Source organism: Phascolarctos cinereus, unplaced genomic scaffold (genome assembly GCF_003287225.1).
Source record: "Phascolarctos cinereus isolate Bilbo 61053 unplaced genomic scaffold, phaCin_HiC Scaffold_4;HRSCAF=312, whole genome shotgun sequence".
Lineage (NCBI taxonomy): Eukaryota > Metazoa > Chordata > Mammalia > Diprotodontia > Phascolarctidae > Phascolarctos > Phascolarctos cinereus.
The window spans coordinates 123,154,580-123,179,023 of record NW_027555847.1 but is presented as its reverse complement, the minus strand read 5'-3'; the positions used below and the strand labels follow the sequence as shown (position 1 = coordinate 123,179,023).

The window sequence follows — 24,444 nt, the reverse complement described above, 5'->3', positions numbered from 1 at the left end:
GTTTTGTGGAACACTCTGGCCATCTGGCGGTCCCCTTCTCATAACAAATGACAGGCAGAATTGCAAAAGAAACCAATGATACTGAAATAGTTATCGACTATTCTTTAAAAACTTCACGGATCCCAGGTGAGTGACCCCCTAACGCTCAGAGGAGGCGTCCCACAGTCCCGTAGGAAAAGCCCCCCCCCCCGCCTTCAGCCAGGGAAGAGCTGGGCGCGAGGAGGGACTCAGGCACCGAATCGTGGCTTCGCACATGCGCACTGCGGTCGGCGCGGCAGGGTTCCCAGCGTTCTTCGCTCCTCGCCAGCCCTGCAGGCTTGGCCGCTGAGGCGGGGCTCGAACCCGGGGCCGGGGTGAGTTGTTACGAAGACGCCCACCGGGCCGGGGGGAGGGGGGGGCAGCTGCAGGCTGCCTGGGGTGCTCGGTCGGTGGGCGTGTGCCGGCGGGAGGCGGGTGGAGCGGGCGGGGCGGGGCCGGGGTTTCCATGGCTGCGGGGCTGGGGAACATAGGGAAGGGGAGCGAGAAAACCGACCCGGGCGGTAGACCCCGCTTCTCTCTCCCCCAGCCCGAGGGGCGGCCCCGGGACCCCTCCCACCGCCCTCCTTGGGGGCGCCCGCGTTCCGAGACAAAGGAGGGAAGAGGCCTTGTGCGGCCTGGCCGCCGCCGCTGCCCCCGCTGCCCCATCCCCTGGCCTGGGCCCAGGCTGGTCCGGCAGGGGCCCCGTACGGGCTTTGGGGCCGCAACACGATCTGTCCGGCCTAGAGACGCTTTAGAACGTGGGACGGCAGCGCTGGAAGAGACTACAACAGGGGGTGTCGGGGCTGGAAGAGACCTCAGGACAGGGGGTGTCAGGGCTGGAGAGACCTCAGGACGGGGTGTCGGGGCTGGAAGTAACATCAGGACAGGGGGTGTCGGGGCTGGAAGAGACGTCAGGACAGGGGTGTCGGGGCTGGAGAGACGTCAGGACAGGGGGTGTCGGGGCTGGAAGAGACCTCAGAACAGGGGGTGTCGGGGCTGGAAGAGACGTCAGGACAGGGGGTGTCGGGGCTGGAGAAACCTCAGGACGGGGTGTCGGGGCTGGAAGTGACATCAGGACAGGGGGTGTCGCTGGAAGAGACCTCAGGACAGGGGGTGTCGGGCCTGGAAGAGACCTCAGGACAGGGGGTGTCAGAGCTGGAAGAGACCTTAGGACATGCTATGGCAGGATGAGAAGAGACCTTAAAACATGCGATGGCAGGGCTGGAAGAAACTTTAGAACATGATATTTGGGGGCTGGAAGTACTTTAGAACGTGATAGATGGCAGGGCTGAGATTTTAGAACCCAGTATGTTAGAGCTTAAAGGACCTTGGACCCTAAAATGTTGGAACTAGAAGGGACCTTAACATTCCCTAGTATGTTAAAGGGGGGAGGACCTTAGAATCTAAAATGTCAGAGCTGGAAGGAATCTTAAAACATAGAATGTCATAGATGAGAAGCACCTAATAATGTGAGAAGAGACCTTAGATCATGGAGTCTAACCTCATTTTACAGAGGTAAAAACAGACATACAATAGAGGTGATGCAGTTTTCCCAACCAAGGTCACCCAGTAAATCAGTCATAATTCTAGACCTAGAACTTAGTTCCTTTTGGTCCTTTGTTATTATATCACACTAGCTTCTTCTTCTGCCTCCTTCTCAGAGCCTGATGCTCTAGTGATTACACTGAGGGAAAAGTATTCAGAAAAACTAATTTCCTCTAACTTCTATGGGATATAAAACAGAGTTTATAGACCAATGAATGTGTAAGTGCCCTTTGTCTTTCGAATTAAAGACAAGAAGTTGAAAATCAGACTTGAGTGTTTGCCTTATGATATTTCTGTTGACTTTTTTTTCTTGCTGCCTCCTCAGAGAAGTTCCTCTCAAGGAAGACCAAGATTTGTGACCCAACTTCTAGCCAAAGTGAGGCGGACCCTAAAGTAGATGATGGCTACAGCTCTTTGTCCTTCAGCAAAGGCTCCTCTGGAGCTAGAGGGACCCTTGATGATGAAGTTGGAAAAGGACACTTTGTGGGCTTCTGAATCAACCTTTCAAGGAAAGGACTCTGATTCTGAGACCTTGCGCAAAAGCTTTAGGCAGTTCCGTTATGAGGATGTATCTGGACCCCACGAAGCTTTCAGCAGACTCTGGGAACTTTGCTGCCAGTGGCTGAAGCCAGAAGTGCATTCCAAAGAGCAAATCCTGGAATTATTGGTACTTGAGCAGTTCTTGACCATTCTGCCCAAGGAGATTGAGAACTGGGCACGGAAGCAGTGTCCAGAGAGTGGTGAGGAAGCTGTAGCCCTAATTGCAGATTTGGAGAAAGAGCCTGGAAGACTGAGGCAGCAGGTGAGAAGAAAGGAGTGGGAATAAGGAACAGAAAGACATAGTTACGGAAGAGTGGGGATAAATTAGTGCATATTACTTCACTATTACATTTAAATGTTTATTTGCTTCCATGGGTAGTTCTTGCCATGTGGCAAGAGACTTCTTTATGCAGCTGTCTGAAGTTTTCCTCTGGGGAACATGTAAAGTTTGTGTCTGAATAGTTTACACTGATACTTTATGCCTTGTTCCTGGATTTGTCAACCAAAGCATTCCAGACTGCTTTTCATTGCCCCAAAATAATGAAGTTCTGAATCTTTCTCTCCGTTCCTTGTATCCTTGAAGAATATTTTCTTTGGCAATTTTAACTCTGATTCCTGCCCTTCTTTCCCCCCATCTTCATTTGTGATGATGGATATTTACCAGGTTATGAATCACATGCACTTAGAGAAGACAGTGTCCCTTGGAGCAACATGGGAAGTACCAAGCTTTCAAATGGAACAAGTAGAGGGCCAGCCTAAGATGGTAACACAGGAGAAGGCTGGGAACCTACACTTAGGACTTCAGGGACAACTAAACCTTAAAGGGGAGCCCCAACCCTTACAAAAGAATGGTAAGAAGCAAATGTCTATCTTGGGTAGATGAGAAAGTCTTGACCAGACTTGAAGTCTTAGACTTGTCAAGGCCTCCCAGAAGTCATCTAGAGTAGTGTTTGATATCATTTTCCATTTTCTAGTCATCATATATGTTTTGGTTTTTTTTTTTTTTTGCTTTATGGTATAGCATTTGTACAGTTGACTCTGATTCATTATTCATCATGATAATGACTAATAATGTAGATCATCAACTCAGCTAGCTAATGGAAAAGCTTAAGAGATCAGCTTTTGTCTGTCTCAGTGGATAGTAGAAAAACTTAATTATGAGGTGTGCCAGATAGGCAGGAATAGAATTACCTATCACCCAGTTCTACTGGGTTGGCAAGGTCCTAACACCATCACCTGAAAAGTTCTTCCTACAGATTATAAAGCTCTTTGCACCTCATTTCCAGCCCCACAGATTGAAAAGCAATGATCCAGACTATTCTCCTGCCTCTAGGCCCCTGGACAGAACTACATCAAATTCAGTATCTATACAAAGAATAACAAAGAGGTAGTTATTCTTCTTAAAGACCTCCAGATAGTAAGACTCCCTAACCTACCTCAGTAGCAAGTTTTAGTGTCTAATACTTGAGATACTATATGCGAAAGTGTCCAGAAAAGTTAAAAGTACAAGTGTGAAGTAGTTATGTGTTGTCTACTGCAGATTCTTTTTGTTCTATCCTTAGTAGACATGAAATTCGTCATTTCCTCACATACATTCAGATCATATACATCTAAACGAATGTTGTCCTTCAAATATTGCTTTGATAGAATATTTGCTTATTCTAGAAGTCTTTTCATTGCCCAAAACATATTTGTAATTTCTCTTTTGGAATTGCACAATGTCTTACATTCAAATAGATATCATTTTGATTTTGGGGGAAATTTTACTCAGAAGCAGTTAATAGTAATGAAAAATAATTTATTTCCATTATTTTATAATTATGCCTCATTTTTTATGACTCCTCCCCAAAAAAATTATTGCACAGCTTGATTACCCGCCTTATTCATCAGATGTGGCTCAGGATGACTTTTATCTCTTTCCAAGTATCAAATCCACCCTCAGAGAATGAAGATATACCATCATTGAGGATATTGAAAAGAATGTGTCGAAAGTTCTGAAGGCAATTCCCAAAGTGGAATTACAAAAACATTTGAAGCAGTAACAGCATCGTTGGAATAAGTATATAGCCTCCCAAGGGGGAAGCACTCATTTGGATGTGTGAGTTCTGGTAGGTTTGTTAATTAGTCATATTATTTCATAGTTGCAGCTTGAATACTTAAAGACTGCCCTCAGACTAAATTATTCTAATTCCCTTTTGTATGTCTTCTTTCCAACTCTTTAGTCATTTTTGTTCTTTTCTGGACCTTCTCCAAGTTCTTCCCATTCTTCTAACATGAAGGAGCTCTACTCTGGAAACAGTACTCTCATTAGAACCTAACCAGCTCTTTTTCAAAAGAAACTTAGGAGTGGGACTCTGTGTGAAAGAGGGATTTGAGAGAAGTTGAAATATTTGCTCAATTTATTTTTTAAAAAGCTGCGCAGAAACCAAATGAGCTACCTCTAAAAGTAATACATACTCTGACAATGAAGGCATTTTATCAGATTCTTAACGACTTGCAGAATCTCAAAGTTGTAAGAGACTCAGAGGCCATATAGTTCAAACCATACCTAAGCAAGAATCCCCTCTACAGTACAGTGGATAAATGGTCATTCCTCCCTTTGCTTGATAGATCTCCAAGGAAGGAGAACACACTTCCCAGGGCAGCCCATTCTACTTTTGGATACCTCAAACCTAAATGCAGTTTTCACTCTTTTTATTCTGTCCTCTAATGCCAAGCGGAACAAGTCTAATTCCTCTTCTGCATAATAGCCTTTAGATGCGTGAAGACAGCTGTCATGTCCACTCTGACTCTTCTCTGAACATCCCCATATCTTTCAACCTGTCCTCATGTCAAATGACCTCCAAGCTCTTCACCATCCTTGTTGGCCAATAAATGTGCTCCTGCTTATCAGTGCCCTTTCTAAAATGTGAGGCCTCAAAGTAAACACAGTATTCCATATGTGATCTACCAAGGATAGAATTCATCATCTCCCTGGTCTTGGACATTTGTCTCTTACAGGTAGTCAGCTTTTGCTTGGAGACCCCTAGTGAGGAGAAACCCACAACCTCACAAGGTCAGTTATTTCAGTTTTACACAGCTCTGTTTGTTGGGAAGTTGTATCTTTACATCAAACTAAAATCTATTTCTCTGCAACTCCCAAGAACCTGTTGCTCCTAGTTCTGCTTCATGGGGTTAAGGAGAACAAATCTAATGCCTCTTCTTCATTGTAATCCTTCAGATACTTTAAGTATGATGTTTCCTCTAAATCTTTTCTCTAGCAGATATGGCAAGTTCCTTCAACTTATGCTGGTATGACATAACCTCAAGACCTTTCACCATCCTGATTGCTTTTCTCTGGATGTTCTGCCTTTATCATTGTCCTTCCAAAAATATGGCACCCTAGACTAAACACAGTATTCCAGAGGTGGTCTGACTAGAACAGAGTACAGCAGAGTTATCACTTCTGGATACCATCTGACTTAATGCAGCCCAACATTTCATTAGCATTAACTGCCACATCACACTGGTGACTCATATTGAGGTTGAAGTCCACTAAATCTCCCAGATCTTTTGATAAAAACTGCTATGTCTGTCTGATCTTACATATATATGAAGTTGATTTTTTGACCCCAGCTCTGTTCTAATCCTAGATTTGACACTAAGCCAAGTGGATCTGCCTCTCTAGATTTCAGTTCCCTCTTTGTAAAATGGGGATAATAATATTTAAAATACCTACTTCACAGGATTGTTATATCAAAAGAAGTAATGTATTGAATGCACTTTGTAGCCATAAAGCATTATATAAAGGTAAAATATCTTCAGAAATTTCAGTCCACCATCATGTTCTGTAGCATAGATGTGTCCTACCCAATTGAGCAAGTTAAATACCAGTAGTCTAGACTGGGAGCAGTACCCTCCCAAAAGGACTATGCAGTGTCTTCATTTATTCACTCTAAGGTTTCTCATGATTGTATGTACAATTTAATGTTTATGCACCAAATCCTTGCCCATTTCCCTCAAGAATAAAGGAGAGGAAAGAATGGCCACCTTTGCAACACCCCACCAAGAAAATCTTCTGGAAAGTTTCTAAAAGGTAAAGTGTCATAGGGTATAGTACAGTCCTACTTATGTATAACCATCTCAGTAAGTTGGTCTACCCAGTTAGCCTAGCCAAGCCCTTTAGAAGAGGTGTGGGCAGTGACACCCAAACCACTGGGGCAGATTTTAGGGTATCTGCCCAAAGACAAATGAGTCAAACCTTGGAGAAGCCAAGGCAGGGTTAGAAAAATGGTCACATAAGGAGAAGAGGTTGCAGCAAACTCTTGCCCCACTTTTTTCCCCTTCCTGTACATGTCTCTCTGTTACCTTAGTTGCCTCTGCCTAGTGATCTGACTCAGAATTATCTCATGTACCACAAGTGTCTAGCCACTGCTCTGGATAATATTACAGTAGTTGTTGTTTTTAAGATACAACTTTGGCTAAGAAACCCTGACTAAAATGTTAGTTAGCACAACATTACGTCATGTCCTGAATCTGTTGTTGCTAGCAGTATAGGACACTCTTTTCCTCACTTTTCCACTCTTCTTCCACCAGCATCACATGATCCCTCACTGTTCAGAGCACAGCAGTCAGTGCTGGGGGAATTTATAATGGAAACAGGGGCATATTCCTGCATTCAGAAGTTTACAATCTAAAGGGGGAAATAAAGGACAAGTAAAAATGCATTTGTTTAACAACATAAAAGCAACCGTAACAAATCAGAGTTGTTTACAAACCTTACTACTGTGACTAGAGCTTGGTGCACCTATTCTGGGAAGACCTCATTGAAATAAATGCGTTTAAAGGAGGGCAAAGATATAGTTTAGTATGGAGAAAGGGAATAACTTTTCCTTTTCCTTCTCTTCCATTCCTCTACTAATTGTAAAATAGAGGTCTCCCATGTGTGTTAGGAATATTTAACTATGTTCACGTCCAGAATTATAACATCCTTTTCCATGGTTCCCTCCCTGTGTCTGTGGAATATTTTCTGTTTTAAATAGAACTGGAAAACTGAAGCTAAGCCCTGGCCATCAGGTTCCTTTTCTAACTTTTGTCCAACTCCTGAACTATCCTGGACTAAAGTTTTCTTGACTATATTAAGAACCTGAAGTTAAACTACCTTTTAATCCAAGAGAGTAAAGCAAGAACATTTAGAAAGGCTGCCAAAATATGACCTAAAGTGATTAGGGGAAGGGAAAAGGAATCTCATTTGATCCTCACACACACCCTACCCACCCCCACCCCCCTGGAAAGTAAGTGCTGTTATTATTCCCATTTTACAAATAAGGAAACTAGGTCAAACAGGTTAAGTGACTTGCCCAGAGTCACACAGCTAGTATCTGAGGCTAAATTTGAATTCAGGTGTTCCTGACTTCAGGCCCAGCATTCTATCCACTGCACCACCCAGATGCCTCTGATTAGAAATTATTGCAAGAAAATTTAAGCAGAGAAATTACATAAATGAGTCTAGGTCTTAGACCCAAATTCTTTCCGTATTTCTAGAATTCACAGATTTCTGGAGCTCCTTTGGAGCAGAATGATTTGAGGTTGAATTTAATTGTATTTGAGTTGCTCCAGATTCCCTGAATCAGTTGTCGTTCAAGACCTGAATCCCTGGGGTTGAGGATGGAATGGAGTGGGCCTGTAGAGGGCAATTAGTAGTTGAAACACCTTTCATTTAACTATTTACCTCCCTGCATTTGGCACCACATAAACAAGACTTTAGTCCAGGTTCTGTTAGTTACTGGATATGAGACCCTGGGGCTGACTCAGACTCTTTGGGCCTTTGTTTCTTCTTCTGTAAAATGAAGGGGTTGAACTAAGTGAGCTAAGGTCCCCTCCCTATCTAATATTCTATGCCTTCTGATTTGTTAATACCTAGAATGTCCATAACACTGACCACAGCAGCCTTCTTCATACTTCAAGTCCCAGATTTTCTGTGAACCACTTCCTGACCACAGTGCACATAATGATCTTTCCTTCTCTAAAGTCCTATAGCATTTATTGTCTTCTACTCATTTAGTAATTATGATACTACCTTATATTATTTTTCTATATCTATGTCTTATTTCCCAAATTTGACTGATGAGCTTAATATATATCATTATTATTCCTAGCAAAATTCTAGAGGGCTTTACTAAAGCAAATGGTTTATGAACATTTAGGAAAGGTAGTAGTGATAATTAAAAGCCAGCTTAGGGTCCTCTTATGAATAGATCCTTAAGAGCAAGTTTCCTTGTACAGCTTTTTACCCCCCCTAGTAATTGCACATGGATTGTCTGCTTAGTAAAGAATTGTCTAATTGGTTGAAGTGTTCAGAAATAATTCTCACTCTATTTCAATGAGAAACCATCCTGGGCTGCCTAGAGAGGAAAGCCTTGGTAGGAGGAAGAGAGAAACTGAGACTGTAAGGTGACCAAACTAGGATAGGTCTCCTTACAGTCTTCCTAGAGGCCTTGGGCAGCCCCATTAAAGCAGCAGAATACCTGTGGTACAGAGAGGCTCGTGGAGAGAACCTAGTTCTTCCTTTTGACTGCTTTATATTCCAGCTTACAACCCACAACACTGAATCCTATAGTTCTTTCTGGAATGGGATCACTTAAATTTGATAGAGGAAACCTGGTTCTTCTCAGATGTTCATTCCTTGAAGTCTTTTTTCCAAGTGACTCTTAAGGGGGAAAGATGGCATATAGTCCTTGGTTACCTGATAACATTTTAGGTGTCACTTGTTCATTTGTACACAGATTAGTAATTTAGTAGATTATCCTTTCCAATTTTTAAGCCTCTAGCTAGATCATCTTCCTTCCCTGCCCCCTTCCAATCTAGTGGTTGATGGCCCTTCAAAGAATATCAGTTAATTCTAATAAATAAGAAACTGTTAGGAAAATAAATCTGTGGCTACCCCCAGAAAACATCATATTTATTTCATAATTAAATGTGACAAATATTCTAAATGAACCAGTTTGCAATTGGTTGCTGTCCTTAACTAACATGGATTGGTACTTCTAAAATGGAGTGACTTCATGTTATATTCATCATTCATTTGGAATTGTCTCAGAATGGTGCTGTGCCACAGTGAGAAGGAGTTCCTGGATTTAAAATATTTGTACTATTTTGATACGTTGATTGGCTGAAGGATGTCTTACAAAGGACAGCCTCATGATTGTACACCTAAGGGAGGATTTATGGTTCAACAAAGGGGATTTAAAAGTGGAATAAACTCAAAGATCTAGAGACCCACGTAAGTTTTTTCATTATAGAGTTTATCCCTAGGTGGTGGGTTCCAGGGTAGAGGTGGACCATAGCTTGAGCTGTGTCTAAAACAGAATATCTCTTCCTCTCTTTATAGTAATGGTAACCAGCATCTTGTACATGCTAATTCAGTTCAACAAGCATATTTTTTTAAAATGTATTAATTTTTTTGGTTTTGCATCACCTTCATTTCCATAAATATCACTCCCCCATCTACAAAACCATCCCTTGAAATAAAAAAGAAAGAAAAAAATCAACCTAGCAAAACTGACCTAGCAAAACAAACCATGTTTGACAATATATGCAGTATACCACACCTGTAGCCCCTTTTCCTCTGTAAAGAAGGAAAGGAAGTGCATTTTCTCAACTCTTTCCCAGGGCTAAGCTTGGTCATTAGAATTACAGTGCTAGGTTTTATCTTTCTGTTCCTTCTATTTATATTTAACACATATTAAAAACACATTAAAAGCCCACTGTGTACAAAGCACTGGGAATACAAAGACAAAAATGTAAGTCCTTAAAGTTCTTTAAAAAGGTGAGAGGCAGTAATTAAAAGACTAAAAAGCCCAATGTACTAATAGCTTCTTTCTCTTCCCTCAGCACTCCCTCCTTCATGGATTCCTGACCTTCCTGAAAAAAGGAACACTAGAGATCAGGAAGTGATGGCTATGCCACGTCTTACTACTGGGTCCCAGGTACATTATAGCTCTTTTCTCTGGCTTCCCAAAAGTCATGGGGTCTCTTTGCCATCTAAATTTCTAACTGCTTCCCTCTATTCTTTCCCAGCTTTTGTATCTTATTGGGATGATTGGGATGGTTGGGAGGGCTCTTGTGTTTATTTTCTGGAGGAGATTGGACTCGACTTTTTATAAATAATGCTGGCAGATCTCCCATACCTCATGGCTTTCCTGCAAAGGTTTTCCCCTTCACCAGCAAATAACTCATCCCAGGGCCCTTGGTCACATTTCTCACCTCAAGGTCCTTCTGTGTTTCATTCCCAGCCATTCATCTCAGGAAAGAGCAATGATGTTTTCTTGGTGGTACTAGGTGTCAGTGTCATTACAGGAATCTGTGATATGTTCGGGAATGTCCAGAAATCTCTCCCACAAGAAATGGGGACATCTAAATCCTGCTCACAAGAACTTCTGCAGGGATATCATGAAGGAGAATTATAGGAACATGGTTTCACTGGGTAAGGACTTCTTTCCTATTCAGGTTTGTGTGGTCTGTGGTCAGTCCTACTAATAAAACAATTATCACTTTCCTTTGAACTTCAAAATAGTATTCTTACTTCCACTCCGCCCATAGGAGAAAACAAATTCTCATCCTCTAAGTCCATTTCTAAAAGGAACTTTAATTAATGTTACATATCAAAGGCTGTAGAAGCTTTTAGTCCAGGTTTCTTGGCAAAGACTTTTTCCTTGGAGGACACATTGTTCTCTGCAGAGCTATAAATGAACTAATTCTCATTCTGTACCTAAGTGTTTATTTCCATTTCTTATTCCCTCCTCCTCCTTCTATTTAACACAGCCAAAATGTCTTCCAGAATTCTTTACTTACAATCCATCATACTCTTAAGAGATAAATAGGTTCTAAACTCATTCATTCATCACAGTCTTTCACCTCCTAACTCCCATAGCATTTTGCCTACACATAGTGGACATAAATATTTGAATGCTTTCATTGAGTGCCTGTTATCTGTTTAGTGCTGTGCTAAGTGATATGAGAAATTTTTAAAAGGAACATAAAGCCTGATAGCTTCCCTCTTCGTGCTTCCAGTCTAGTTGGTAAGGTAATGAATGAAAAGTTAAATAACAGTACAGGACATTATATCATTATGCCAAATAACTATGGCTAATGCATAAATGCCATAGGATTACAGAGGAGGTATTATTATGTGTGAAAGAAGCTGACATAATAGGAGTTAGACTTTAACTCAGCTTTGAAGGGTAGATTTTGAATACACAGAGAAGCATTCCATGCAAGATGTAATGTGAAAAAAAATGCATTAATGAAGGGCTGATTTCAGGGTCACTTTCTGTGACAAATATGAAATATGTTTCTTTTCCTATAGGGATTCCAATTTCAACAGCTAAGAAGATGTCCCAGCTGGCTCGAGGAAAAAAGCCATGGGTCTTGGCACTCCAGGGCTCCAATAAGAGACATGTCCTTCGAGGAATCCATATAGGAGAAAAGCGAGGACCTATCCAGGCACTGGCAAAAAGGAATGGAAAAACCTGGAGAGACCAGCAGCCATGGACCTTGGAAGATGAAAAGATTGCCGGAGTACATTGGAGCTACGAAGAAACCAAGACCTTCCTTGCAATTCTCAGAGAGTCTCGGTTTTATGAAACACTTCGGGCTTGTCCTCGAAATAGCCAGGTATATGGAGCAGTGGCTGAGTGGTTGCGAGAATGTGGCTTTCTCCGGACACCAGAGCAATGTAGGACCAAGTTCAAAAGTTTACAAAAGAGCTACCGAAAAGTAAGGAATGGCCACATGCTGGAGCCTTGTGCCTTCTATGAAGAGATGGATGCCCTGTTGAATCCTGGACCCAGTGCCACAACCACTGATATCCCAAAAGAGACTGCTTCTCCTCCAGGGCAAGGGGATGTCACTCCCAAAACTGAAGAACAGGACATATGGGAGCAGGAAGAAGCTGAAGAAGAATCTGATGGTGATGAAATGGGTATTGAGTTCACCCAAAAGTCTGAGATCTCTGGGGCTCCAGCTTTGTTCCAAAACCTAAGTGGTAAGATTTTTTTGTCCTTATTTGGGTGTAAAAACAAATGTTGTGTTGTCTAGTATGGGGGGAAAAATCATTGTATTGGAAGTGACTAAATCAAGACTACAACATAGTTATATATCATAAAGTTGCCCCCTCCCTTTCTATCGATTCCCTAACTTCCCTCAAAACTCAATCACTATCTCGTCTATGAGGTCTTTCCTGATCCTTCCAGCTACTGTTTCCTCCCTATTTAAATTACTTTATCTTTACTTTGTGAATTCCATAATAAAATTATATTAGGTATCTCAGAGTTTTTGGAAGTAACTCAAAATACATTCCTTATATTTTTGCATATTTTTTATATTTACTTGTGTATATTTTATATTTTGTTTATATTTTTATGTGTATATATTGTTTCTCTCAGTGAAATGTCAGCTCCTTGAGGGCAGTAACTATTTCATTTTTGCCTTTGTATCTCTATGCCCTAGTATGATGCTTGACACATAGTAGGTACTTAGATACTTTTTGATTTATTGTTTGATTTCTGTTATACCCCATCTCTTCACAGTGACATCATTCACAACCAAAAATAAAAGGACATTTGGTGTTCCTAACAGCAAGGTGAATCTAGTACATATCACATTATTATGATGGAGCTTCTTCTAGCTTGAAACCCAAGATGAATTTAGAACTTTTAAGGACCTTGACCTTAACTGGCTCAGACCAAAGAGATCTGTAGCTCTCCCCAAAGGGTTCCTTTCCAAGTCTGAACTAACTTCTAAACCTGAAGACTTGAAGAATGGTTCCAGCAGCTCTGGTGCATTAAGGAAGTAACAGGGAATCCTTCCACCCACTCCCTTATAAGAGGTACATTGTACATCATTCTTGTCTATCTCATCTGGACATTCAGGGCCAATCTGTGTTGACTCTTGGTCTTGATTCATACACCTCAAGGACAAAGTGATGATATTCTTTATTGACATTCCTTTCATTAGAGTATTTGCAAAAATGTACAACCAGTGCAGACTGTGCCACCAGTTATATTCATTGTATTTCTGCCAAGTTGTCTCCCAGCTTTTTACACCTGTTACTACAATAAAAGAACTCTTTGGAGGAAAAGGGAACAGTGTGGTCAAGGTGACAAAGAAGAAAAGGTTGACATGAGTAGAAAGGTTAGAGAAAGGGGTATGGCACTAAAAGCAGCAAGGCCATTAAGGAAGAGCAGCTGCTTGTAGTGATCTAGGGCAGTGGTATCAAACTCAAGATGTAGTGGAGCCACAAATCCACACAGAAGCATCCTTGGGGCCGCATATGGACTAAGTTTTCAAAGGTGATATTATCTATGTGTTATTTTTGTTTATTTTGTTAAATATTCCCAGTTACACTTAATCTGTGTCAGGCCACATTCAGGAGTGTTATAGACTGCATGGGGCTTTGTGTTTGACCCCTATGGCTCTCTAGGTTACAGCCAATCTATAGACCAGGCCTCTGGCAGCAGTGGACACTGTAGAAGAAGAAGCAGCAGGTTTTGGCAGTAAAATGTTTAGAATGAGTTGAAGATGACAGCTGAGTTGCTTGCTGGAGATGTTGGAGAATGATGACATTGCCCATTGTGAGGAGGAAGCTGGGCCCAGTGGAGGACTAACAGAAAGCTGAACTGCTATAGTTTCATCATGATTCTTTTGAATCAGCAGTGAAGTAGCACCTCAAAGGTATTCCTGCAGTTGAGTATTCTTTAGACATAATTAAATAAGGTAATTCAGAAATAAGTAAATATGTATTACCTTTATGAGGTTATTTTATGAGGTTAGCTCTACCCTAAAGAGAATATTTAGTTCCTCTTGACCATTTTGCTGTAATTAGGATATACTTCCAGCAGGTGAACAGTGATACCACTGACATCCCAAAAGAGACTGATTCTCCCCCAAGGTTGGTTACATGTTTGTGGGAATGTTTTCCAGTGGCCTTGCAACCATCCTTCTTATACAGCAAGTCATGAAATATTCTAAAGAGAAAACATGTCTTTTTATCTTCCCTACCCCTAGTTTTCCCTGCCTCTGCTGCCAAAAGCAAAAGTAGAAAGCAACAAGAGTGATGCCATTGATCTGCAGTAAAACACTTATCTAATCAGAAGATTTATCTCTCTGTTTCTTTTTCTTTTTAAGGGGACCTACTCCCTCTCCTCAGTTTCATATAACCTTCCTACATACATAACAATAGTCCTCTCATCAACTATCACAAACTTACTAATTCTGTTAAAGGGATCTTACCCCTTTAAAATAAACATTTAAAAAATACTTAAAACATGAAAAGATATTTTAAAAATACTTAAAACATAAAAATATATTTAAACATAATATAAAGTAGTTTAAGTTAGGGTGGTAACTAAATTGTTGGAAGGATATTACTTACTCCAGTATTAGAACATACAGAAAAGAATTAGGCACCTAGGGCAGATCCTTGAGGTCTCTATAGTAAATGGAAAGCTTAAATGTCAGTCTTCTGAAAGATGTGCTGTAGGAATAAGCAGAGAACTAAAAGGGAAACAGACTCTTGCAGATTTAGTAGACATCTGAATGATCTTTTGGAGGGCATTTACATGACCCTTTGGTAAGCTGTATGCTAAAATTCCTTAAGGACGAGATGGAAACAACAAGAAATTTCTAACTACCTCTAAAACTGTCCAGAGGTGACCCTACACTAATTCAGTAGCAGGTTTCAGTACCACATAGATAATAAAAATTTCTGACTCCTGTGTGTTGTGGCATTGGGACATACTATATTTCTCAGTTCCTAGCTCAGTGAGTGTCCTCTGTGATAAGGTATCTTCCATGAGAGTGCAGTGTTCAAACTTAGAACTGTGATCTGAATAAAAGAAGGACTTCACTGCAGTTCACCATGGAGAAATGAACTCTGTATAAATGACATAAGATCCTAGGAATGAATGAATTTGATACTTCTGTAGATTTGGCTTTTCATCGAAGTGGTTACTCCTTCTACCAGTACAGATCACAACCATCCCTTCATTACTCCACTGACTGTGGCATATGGGGGATTCTGGAGTCTGAAGCCTAAATTGAACTCTTCTCAACTTCTATTCACTTAAGCTCTCTCAAGTTCAGTTTCCTTATCTGTAAAATGGGAGTAACAATTTTTGTACTAACTGCCTTATAAGGTGGTTGTGAAGAAAGCATTTTATAAGCATTTTAAGCACTATGTAAATAAAAGTTATTATATTTCTTAATTACTATACTTCATTGAATTCTCTATTTCACACAGATACGCGGTCTACACCAAAGGTGTCAAATTCACAGCCCACAAAACTCCCAAGTTTGGCTGGAGCCAAGTTTAAATGTAATTGAGAAATGTTTAACAAAATAAATAAAAATGCAGCAAAATATAGATAATATTAATTTATGGTTTCCTAAATCAGTAATTTGGCAAAGATCAATTTTTGTTTGAGTTTGACACCATGGTGTACACAGTGACCAAAAAAGATTTTGCTTTCCTGATTCTGTGATATTCATGCTGCTTCTGAGTTAAGGCTAAGGATATAGAGCTTTAAAATCCATTCTAAATCAATTCTTATCACTTATGGCCTCCAAATTTTTAAATGAGGGATTTTGACTATGTGATCTTTTAAGATCCATTCTAGTTTTAACATTCTGTAATTCTGTGAAATTCGAATAAATACTAGTAGATGTAAAGGTCTCTTGATGAATTTTAAAATAGTTTAGCTCTTAAGTTAAACTTTTTAAAGTATTAAAATATTTTTGTTGAATTTTAAATTTTTTATTTTTTAACATTAATGAAAATCCGCCTTTTCTTCCTCCCTGTTCCCCTCCAAGAAAGAAAAACAAAACCCTTAAAACAAATATGTATAGTCACACAAAACAAATTTGGCTATGTCCAAAAAAAATATATCCTCAATCGGCATCATGAATAAATCACTTTTTTGTCAGAAGGTGAATAGCATGTTTCCTCATAAGACCTCTGAAATTGTAGTTGGACATTACATTGATTATAATTCTTAAGTCTTTCAGATACTTGTCTTTATAATACTGTTGCTATTGTATAAATTATTCTCGTTCAGCTCACTTCATTCTGCATCATTTCATACAGGTCTTCTCTTAAAATAGTCCCCTTTACCATTTTTTACAGCATAGTAGTATTCCACCACATTCATATACCATAATTTGTTCAACCGTTCCTCAGTTGATTGGTACCTGCTTAGTTTCTGATTCTTTGCTACCACAAAAAGAATTACTAAAAATATTTTTGTACATATGGGTTCCTTTCCTCTTTCTTTGATCTCTTTTGGAGTGTAAACCACTTTGGAGTAGTATTTCTGGGTCACAGTTTAAGTAATTTGATTGAATATCCTTTCATCAGCCTGCCATAAAAAATAATTTCTGATGATTCCTCAGAAAATTGTTACAGAAAATCAACAGCTCATCTGGTGCTGCTGTTGACTGTAATTTCTATCATGCTTCTACTCTTATCTCTCAACTTTGTGCTCTGATGGCAGGTGTGCACTGGGGCTATGAGGAAACTAAGACTTTCCTTGAAATTCTTAGTGAGTCTCAGTTTTATGAAGCCCTTCAAGCCTGTCATCGAAAGAGCAAAGTGTACGGGGCAGTGGCAGAGCAGCTTCAAGAATGTGGCTTCCTTCGGACACCAGAACAATGCCGGACCAAGTTCAAAAGCCTTCAAAAGAGTTATCGCAAAGTAAGGAGTGGCAGTGTGCTAGAATCATGTGCCTTCTATGAGGAGTTGGATGCTCTGATGAATGCCCAGGCTTCTGCCCCGTACATTGATAGTCTGGAAGATGTAAAGCCTCTGATTCGAGGAGAAAATGGTGTTGAGGTTGAACCTCAGGAACGAGGAGGCTGGGAACATGAGGAGTCCTTACAAGCAGCAGTGGTGGAGGACTCTGACAGCCAAAGATTTTGTGCCAACGAGCTGATAGAGGAACCTGACTCCCCAGGCACTCTAACTTTGGGTCAAAACTTAAGCGGTAAGAACCTTCCTCAATGAGGTCATAGCCTAAAAGGGAGAAAGTAGGGCATAGTCTAAAAGTGCTGGTTCCAGAGTTGAGAGACCAGTGACAACTGAAGTGGATGAAAAACCTCTGAGGGCAACCACTATCTAAAGAGGAAAGCAGAGGGCTTGAGGTCAAGGACACCCACACTTAGAGGACAAGCAGCAGAGCCAGTAGAGACAAACAGGACAGATAGAAAAGTAGGAGAACTGGAGTAGTGCAGTGTCACAGATGCCAAGGCAGGAGAGCAAGGGTGCATCCCAGCAGGATCAAAAGCTTCAGGGAGGTCAGCAAAGATGAAGACTGAGAAAATAGCATTTGATCTGGTAACCCCAGAAAGAACAGTTTCAATAGAGTGGTAGGAGCAGAAGCCCAATTGTAGGGAGTTAAACAGTGGGCAAGTGTTGAGAAATGGATCTAAATCACTTTTTCAAGAATTTGGTAACTAAGAGAAGGTATTTTTAATATAGGAGAGTCCCAAGCAAAAATCAAACTAGTGCATTGAGATTAAATCACTGAAATTAGTATCCATATGGTGCATGGTACACATATATAATAAGTTTTTTATTGAATAAAAGAATTCTAAAGGAAATCAAGTAAAATTGTGCGAATATTGACTAAACACTAACCTGAAGTTAAAAATAGTCACCATGCCAGAAACCTGGCATATTGCCAGCATGACTCCAATCCTATAAAGGGTTCCAGAGGAGATCCTTGGAAATGCAGATTAGAGACTTTCACTTCTATATTTGGTAAACTCATGGAATATCAAAACTCTGTTTAATTAAACATTTATTAAGCTATGCTAGCCTAGCATATATAAAATACAAAGATGAAAAATGACTCAGTCCTTTTTCTTAAGAAGCTCACAATCTAATGGATCTATCATACTTATATGCAAGTTAAGTATGATACAAGAAAGAATGTGATGGGAGTCAAAGAATGCCAAGCAAAGTACTGGAGAAATTTGAGGGAGAATCACTAAACACAAAAGAGTGTTGGGAGAAAGGTAGCCTCATTCTAAAGAGAAGTCATATTGCACTATGTGCTTTGGGGGGGACAAATAAGCCAAACAAAGGGGAAGCAGTAGACATAATCATAGATCCTTAGTGCTAGGAGAGATCTAATCTAGCTATATTCATTTTGCACATGTGGAAACTGAAGCCCATAGAGGGGAAGTGACTTGCCCCTGGACACATAGCAAGTTAGAGGCAAAGCTAGGACTAGAATCCAACTGAGGTTTTCAAATCACAGTTCTTAGCACTACAGCAAGAAGTGTTCAACAAAGAATCACACTAAGCACATTTTTGGTGGGAGGCAGGGTTATTTTTTGAAAATCTGGTGTTCTAATTGTTGGATATAGAAAATGGGTTAGAATTGAAAAATACAAAGATAGAATAAATGAACACTTCAGTAATAGGTCCTGAGCATCCATCTTGCCTCATTCTACTAACTCAGAACTGGTTGTAAACTCCAATCCTAGGCTGTGTAGCTATAAGAGCTCTGGAAGAGGCTTCATTTTGCATGTCTAGCTTCTGCTTCAGGGTACCTCACCTGTAGAGTGAGCAGGGGAGGGGCCACTCTTGCACATAGACAAAATGCCAATGTTATCAAATAGATGAAGAAGCACATTTAGTGAGTCGGTGCTGTAGCCAAATGTTTTCAAGCCATGTTCACTAAAGATAGGGAGGAGGGACTGGGACTGGATCTGTGACTTCATTGATATAGGGAACTCTCTCTACCAGTATAGGTTAGCACCTTCTGTGCAGTTCCTAGCCTTTATAGTAAAGATTGTAAAGCACTTAGCACAGTGCCTAGCACATGGTGAGTACTATATAAATGTTAGCTATTAGATTATTATTCTTTTAAATTTACTAATATGGGGGTTGCTTGTATATTATATGAGCTTTTTGAGAGTAGGACAATTTTATTTGTATCCCCAGCAGCTAGGTGCTTAATAAATGTTTGTTTAATTGAATTGAACAAGGTATCTTTCAGTACTTACTCATCGAACATTAGCTGGGTGACCCTGGGCAAGTCACTTAATATTTCAGTTTCTTTATTTCCAAAATGAAGATAATACTTAAATCACTTACCTCACAAAATAGTTGTGAGGAAAGAGTTTTACAAACCTTCAATTGTGAGTTGTTTATAATAGAATATTAGACCAGGAAGGGACCTTAAAGAGCTTCTGATCCAACCTCTTATTTTACAGATGAGAAAAGTAGGGCCCAAAGAGAATAGATGACTTCCTCAGAGTCACACAGCTAGCTAGTGGTAATGCTGGGAATAGGATATATCTATATTGTCTAATACTGGAAAAACAGACTGAGGAGTATAAAGAAAATGAGAAGAAATTAAGGTGCTAAGACCCATTGTCAGTAACGCAGGAAATACTGGGAATTCTAGACTGCATGTAAACTTTAACATGTACTTATTTGCATTTAAATGAAATAGAGAATTTTTAAACCATTTCTTACTGTTCTTATGACCTAGCACCATGAATATTGTTTGGCCTATTCCAAAGAGGTCTACTTACTTCAAAGCTTGTGTAGGGGTTGAGAGTGTGAGGTATTGTTTCAAAATTAATAATCAAGTCTGCCCTATATTTATAACAATTTTCAATTGATCTTGTTGCCCCCCTGAGCTATCATCCTTTTCGTCAGTGCTAAAGTTAGAAAGAGTAGTCTGGACTAGTTGCCTCTACTTCCTCACATCTGTTATCAGCACTCAAACTTCTATTTCTAAGGTCATTATTGATCTAATTGTCACGTCCAGTGACTTCCCCTTAGACCATCCTTCATCTGTCTGCAACATTTGATAATATTTATCCCTTCCTTGATATTCTTTTATTCTTTGGCGTCAGTGATATTGTTCTCTCCTGCTTCTGTCTCTCTGACCCTTAGTCTCTTTATGTGGTTTCCTTCTCTCTCCTCCCATTCTGCAAGTTTGTATCCCCCAAGGATCTGCCCATTTCTACCCCCTTGGCTCTTCCTTGGCGATCTCAACCATATCCACAATTTGAATAATTCTGTTGCAAGTGATTCTTATATCTAGATCTCTACTACCAATTTCTCTTCTGAGCCCCAGGCTCACATTTCCAGTTGCCTGTAATACAGCCTCAACTACTAATGTAAATTCAGCATATCTAAAATTAATCATCTTCCCCCAACCTCCTTTCAGATATCTTCTCACAACTTCCTATTTCTCTTGATGACACCACCGTTCTTCCAATCATTCAACCTTGGAATCATCTCTCACTCCTCCCTCTCCAATAGCTATATCCAAACAGTTACCAAGTCCTGTCAGTTCTACCTCCAAAATATATTTCATAATCATCCCTTTACGCCTTCACTTGAGCATTTGCAATGGTTTCTTAACTGATCAGCCTCCATTTTTGTCCCCAAATTTGTCCTTCACATTTCTACTGAAGTAAACTTTCTATCAGACATGTCACATCATCCTTTTTAAAAATTCTCCAATGACTCTACATCATCTATTGAATTAACCTGTCAAGGCTTTCTGTAATCTGCCTTCAACCTACTTTACCAGCTGTGTTGGCTACATTTACCAACTCTACACTCTAGCCAAACTGGACTATTCGCTACTCCTTTATTTCTTCCTGTCCTTTCCTACATCTCTGAATTTGCCTCTGCCTTTCCCTATGCCTGGAACTCCCACATCTCTGCCTGTTAGAAGCCCACTTTTCCTTAAAGCTCAGTTGCAACTTCCTCAGTGAAGCCTTCCCTTTTTCTTCTATCTAGTGGTGCTCTCTCTTCAAATCTCCGATGCTACTTTCTTTGATCCTTAACACTTAGTCCCACTTCCACTATAGTTGTTTCTGTACCTGTTTTATCTTTTGTATTAGATCATTAATGCCATTAGGATAAAACCTGTGTTGTTTTTCAGTTATATGTCCCTAGTACCTAGCACAGTGATCTGCAAGTCACAGGCACGGAATGAATGTTTACTGAATTGATTATCAGAATCATAAGATTTTAGAGTTGGAAGAAACCTTAACAGCCTTCTGATTCCAGCTCATACTGGGAAGAAATCCCCACAATGACATTCATCTGATAAGTGGTCCTCTAGCCTCAGTTTCAGAGATCTCTATTGATTAGGGATCAGTTACACCCAGGGCAGCCCATTCTACTTTATGACAGCTCCAATTGTTAGTTTTTTCTCTAAAGTCAAGCCTACATTTCCTCTTTAAACTTCCACACACAGGTCCTGCCATCAGGGACCAAAAAGAACAAGTCTAATATGTCTTCCATATGACAGTGCTTCAAATATTTGAATACTGATATCATTCCCCTTAATTCCCCCAATTAAACATCCACATTTTCTTCAGTTCTCTTATGACATGGACTTAAGGCCTTTCACCATCCTAGTTGCTCTCCTGTGGACACTGTCCAAATTATCAACTAGTTCCTGATCCATCAATTTATATTATCATCTATTACATGCCCCTCTCTCCTTCTAGCTAGCTCTTTGTAGTCACTGCTTCTTTTTCTAGTTGTTCACTAACCAGCTCTGAATGATTGGTTCTGAAATTTTCCCAGGAGTCAGAATCAAGCTAAGTGGCCTACCTTTTGAAGACTTTTCTCCTTTTTTTGAAAATTTGGATTGCATTTTCCCTACTTTCGCCTTCTTATTAATTGTATTTTGATTTTCTACTCTCTCTTCCATTCAGCCCTTCTCACAACTGCTAAAATAATCTTCCTGATATACAATTCTTGCCATTTGAGTACCCTACTTAAAAATCTTCAGTGGTTCCTTGTTGTATGTAGGACAAAAGTACAAACTCTTCAACATGACATTTAAGACCATCCACAATCTGGCTCCAACCTACTTTTGCAGATTTAGCCACACGATTCTCCTTCACACATAGTCTCTGTTTAACCCAAACTGGACAACTGGTTGTTACTTGTTCTTGTCCTACACTTTCCTGTTCATGCAAACTGCCCCCATCCACCGTGCCTGGAATATGCTCCTTCCTCATCTTTACTTACAGAAATCCTCTTCTTTCAATGCTCAGCTCAAGTACCAGTTCTTCCATGAATCCGTCCTTAATTCCTTTCCCATTTCACCTTCCTTTCCCCAGATGAAAGTATTCTTTCCTTCCTCAGATTTTAGAACTTCCTTTTACTCCATCACATTCAACTTTGTGTTTTATTTTTTATTTTTTTGGGTGTGTATCATATTACCACTAATAGATTATAAATTCCTTTAGGGCAGAGACTGTTATTTTTTTCTTTATAGTGTCCAGAAGCTAGCACAGTACCTCATACTTCCTCCTCCTGCTTTGGCATAGAATCACATTTTCATTTTCTTTTTTGTTTCAGGTTTTGAGATGAGCAGTAGGAATAAAAAAGATTCAACACAAATATGTGAGAAAGTGGACCTACATTCAACATTACCAGGAAAGTCTAAAGATGGCATTCCCCATGATATTGATCCAGGAAAAGACCCCAAGAGGGAGTGCAAGTCCAAAAGACAATGGAGAAATTGCCTCCCAGGAGAAAGACAAGGGAAATTCATTACCCAGCAGAGAGATTTAGGAAAGGTCATAAGTCATCAGAGACCTTTCATGGGATGGAGACCTTACAGATTTTTCAAATATGGGAGAAATTTTCTTCAGAGCTCACATCTTATGTGTCAGGCAAATCATCAGAAAGAAAACCCCTACAAATGTAATGTGTGTGAAAAGTGCTTTGGTAGAAGCAGGAGCCTTATAAGACACCAAAGAATCCACACAGGAGAGAAACCCTTTAAATGTCTGGAGTGTGGGAAAAGTTTTAATGACTCCTCAAACTTTGGTGCTCACCAGAGAATCCACACAGGAGAAAAACCCTATAAATGTAGTGTGTGTGGAAAATGTTTCAGTCAGAGCTCAAGCCTTGTAATACATCAGAGAACTCACACGGGAGAGAAGCCTTATCAGTGTGGTGAGTGTGGCAAAAGCTTCACCAACAGCTCTCACTTTAGCGCCCATCGGCGAATACATACAGGAGAGAATCCTTACAAATGTGTGGATTGTGAAAAAAGTTTTAGTAACTGTACCCGGTTTAGAGAACATCAGAGAACTCACACAGGAGAAAAACCTTATGAATGTTCTCACTGTGGTAAAAGCTTCAGCAAAAGCTCAGCTCTTACTAAACACCGAGGAATCCACATGAGAGAAAAGCTGCCATCACAACTTACATCTGATTATACTCCAGAAACTTAGGGCTGATGAGTTTGAAAAACTTTTTGACAGAGTTCCCATCTCCTAATGTCCTTTTGGCTTAAAAAATAATAATTTGCAGTCCTTCATCCTCATTCATAAAATAGTCTGTGACAGTCATGGAATCAATTTTCTATTTATTATAAAAAATAACTCTTAAGACAGCCAGGAAATGTTAATGTTCAGGTGGAAGGGATCAAATTCCTATTTCTGCCTCAACTTGATGAATCTTCCCCTGATTTTTCAATGTGACTTGATCCCTCCTTTTAAAGAAAGAGTGGAGAAAGGGGCAGCTATAGGTGGATAGAGCACCCTGGAGTCAGGAGGACCTGAGTTCAAATCTGGCCTCAGACACATGATACTGATTAGCTGTGTGACCCTGGGCAAGTCACTTAACCCCTATTGCCTCGAAAAAAGAATAAAAAATTTAAAAGAGTGGAGAAAATATGGGGTCTGGCTTAAAGATGTAAATCTGTTCTGTATCTTATGGCCACTTCTATTGGATTATTGATTCCAAAAGTACCAGTTGAAAGATGCTGCTTCAGTGAAATGAGAAATGTTGAAAGTAATCATTTACAATCCCCAAATGAACTTGGGCTCATTGGTATGCCAGAATCTTGGGTCTGGAAGGCACTTTCAGGAACCTTTCCCCAGAACTGTATCCAAATCATCCTAAATAGATGACTGTTTCTATTTTTTAAAGAGGTTGGAGAGATTATACAGCTTCCCTCAGCAGCCTTTTGAAATGTTTTGACATCCTTCTCTATCAGGAAGTTGTTTCTTCTTATCTAACATCCCCTGTACTGTTAAAGTCATTGTTCCAGTCCTTCTGTCCCTGGAAAAAGGAAAGAAACTGGTCACTTTCTATGTGTAATATATAATTGAAGATTAAATTCCCTTGACCTTCTCAAGGAAAAATCATTTCTCTTTACCTCTTCTTGTAGGTATTACTCTCTGAAGTTTGTACTCTTGTTTAAAACTTCTAAATTCTCATACCCATCTTGGACTAAATAGAATGCATGCTTCTAATGTTCATTATCATCACAATAAAAGTAAAATTTCATGTCCCCTATA

At 40.0% G+C, this 24,444-nt stretch overlaps 1 protein-coding gene across 3 annotated transcripts; it reads left to right on the top strand.

Annotated features, from left to right (window-relative positions):
- Positions 1–255: 255 nt before the first annotated feature.
- ZKSCAN2 (zinc finger with KRAB and SCAN domains 2) lies at positions 256–24,444 on the top strand. Of its 3 annotated transcripts, none has more exons than XM_021006298.2 (8): positions 256–353; positions 1,889–2,365; positions 2,768–2,954; positions 9,976–10,070; positions 10,441–10,567; positions 11,450–12,127; positions 16,632–17,120; positions 22,490–24,444. In XM_021006298.2, exons 2-8 carry the CDS (start codon positions 1,961–1,963, stop codon positions 23,371–23,373), a joined length of 2,865 nt encoding a protein of 954 aa, XP_020861957.1. In that variant the 5' UTR covers positions 256–353; positions 1,889–1,960; the 3' UTR covers positions 23,374–24,444. The 3 variants fall into 3 exon arrangements, with proteins under 3 accessions (XP_020861957.1, XP_020861958.1, XP_020861959.1); XM_021006299.2 differs by lacking the exon at positions 256–353 and adding an exon at positions 1,052–1,782; XM_021006300.2 differs by lacking the exon at positions 256–353 and having other exon boundaries at positions 1,789–2,365.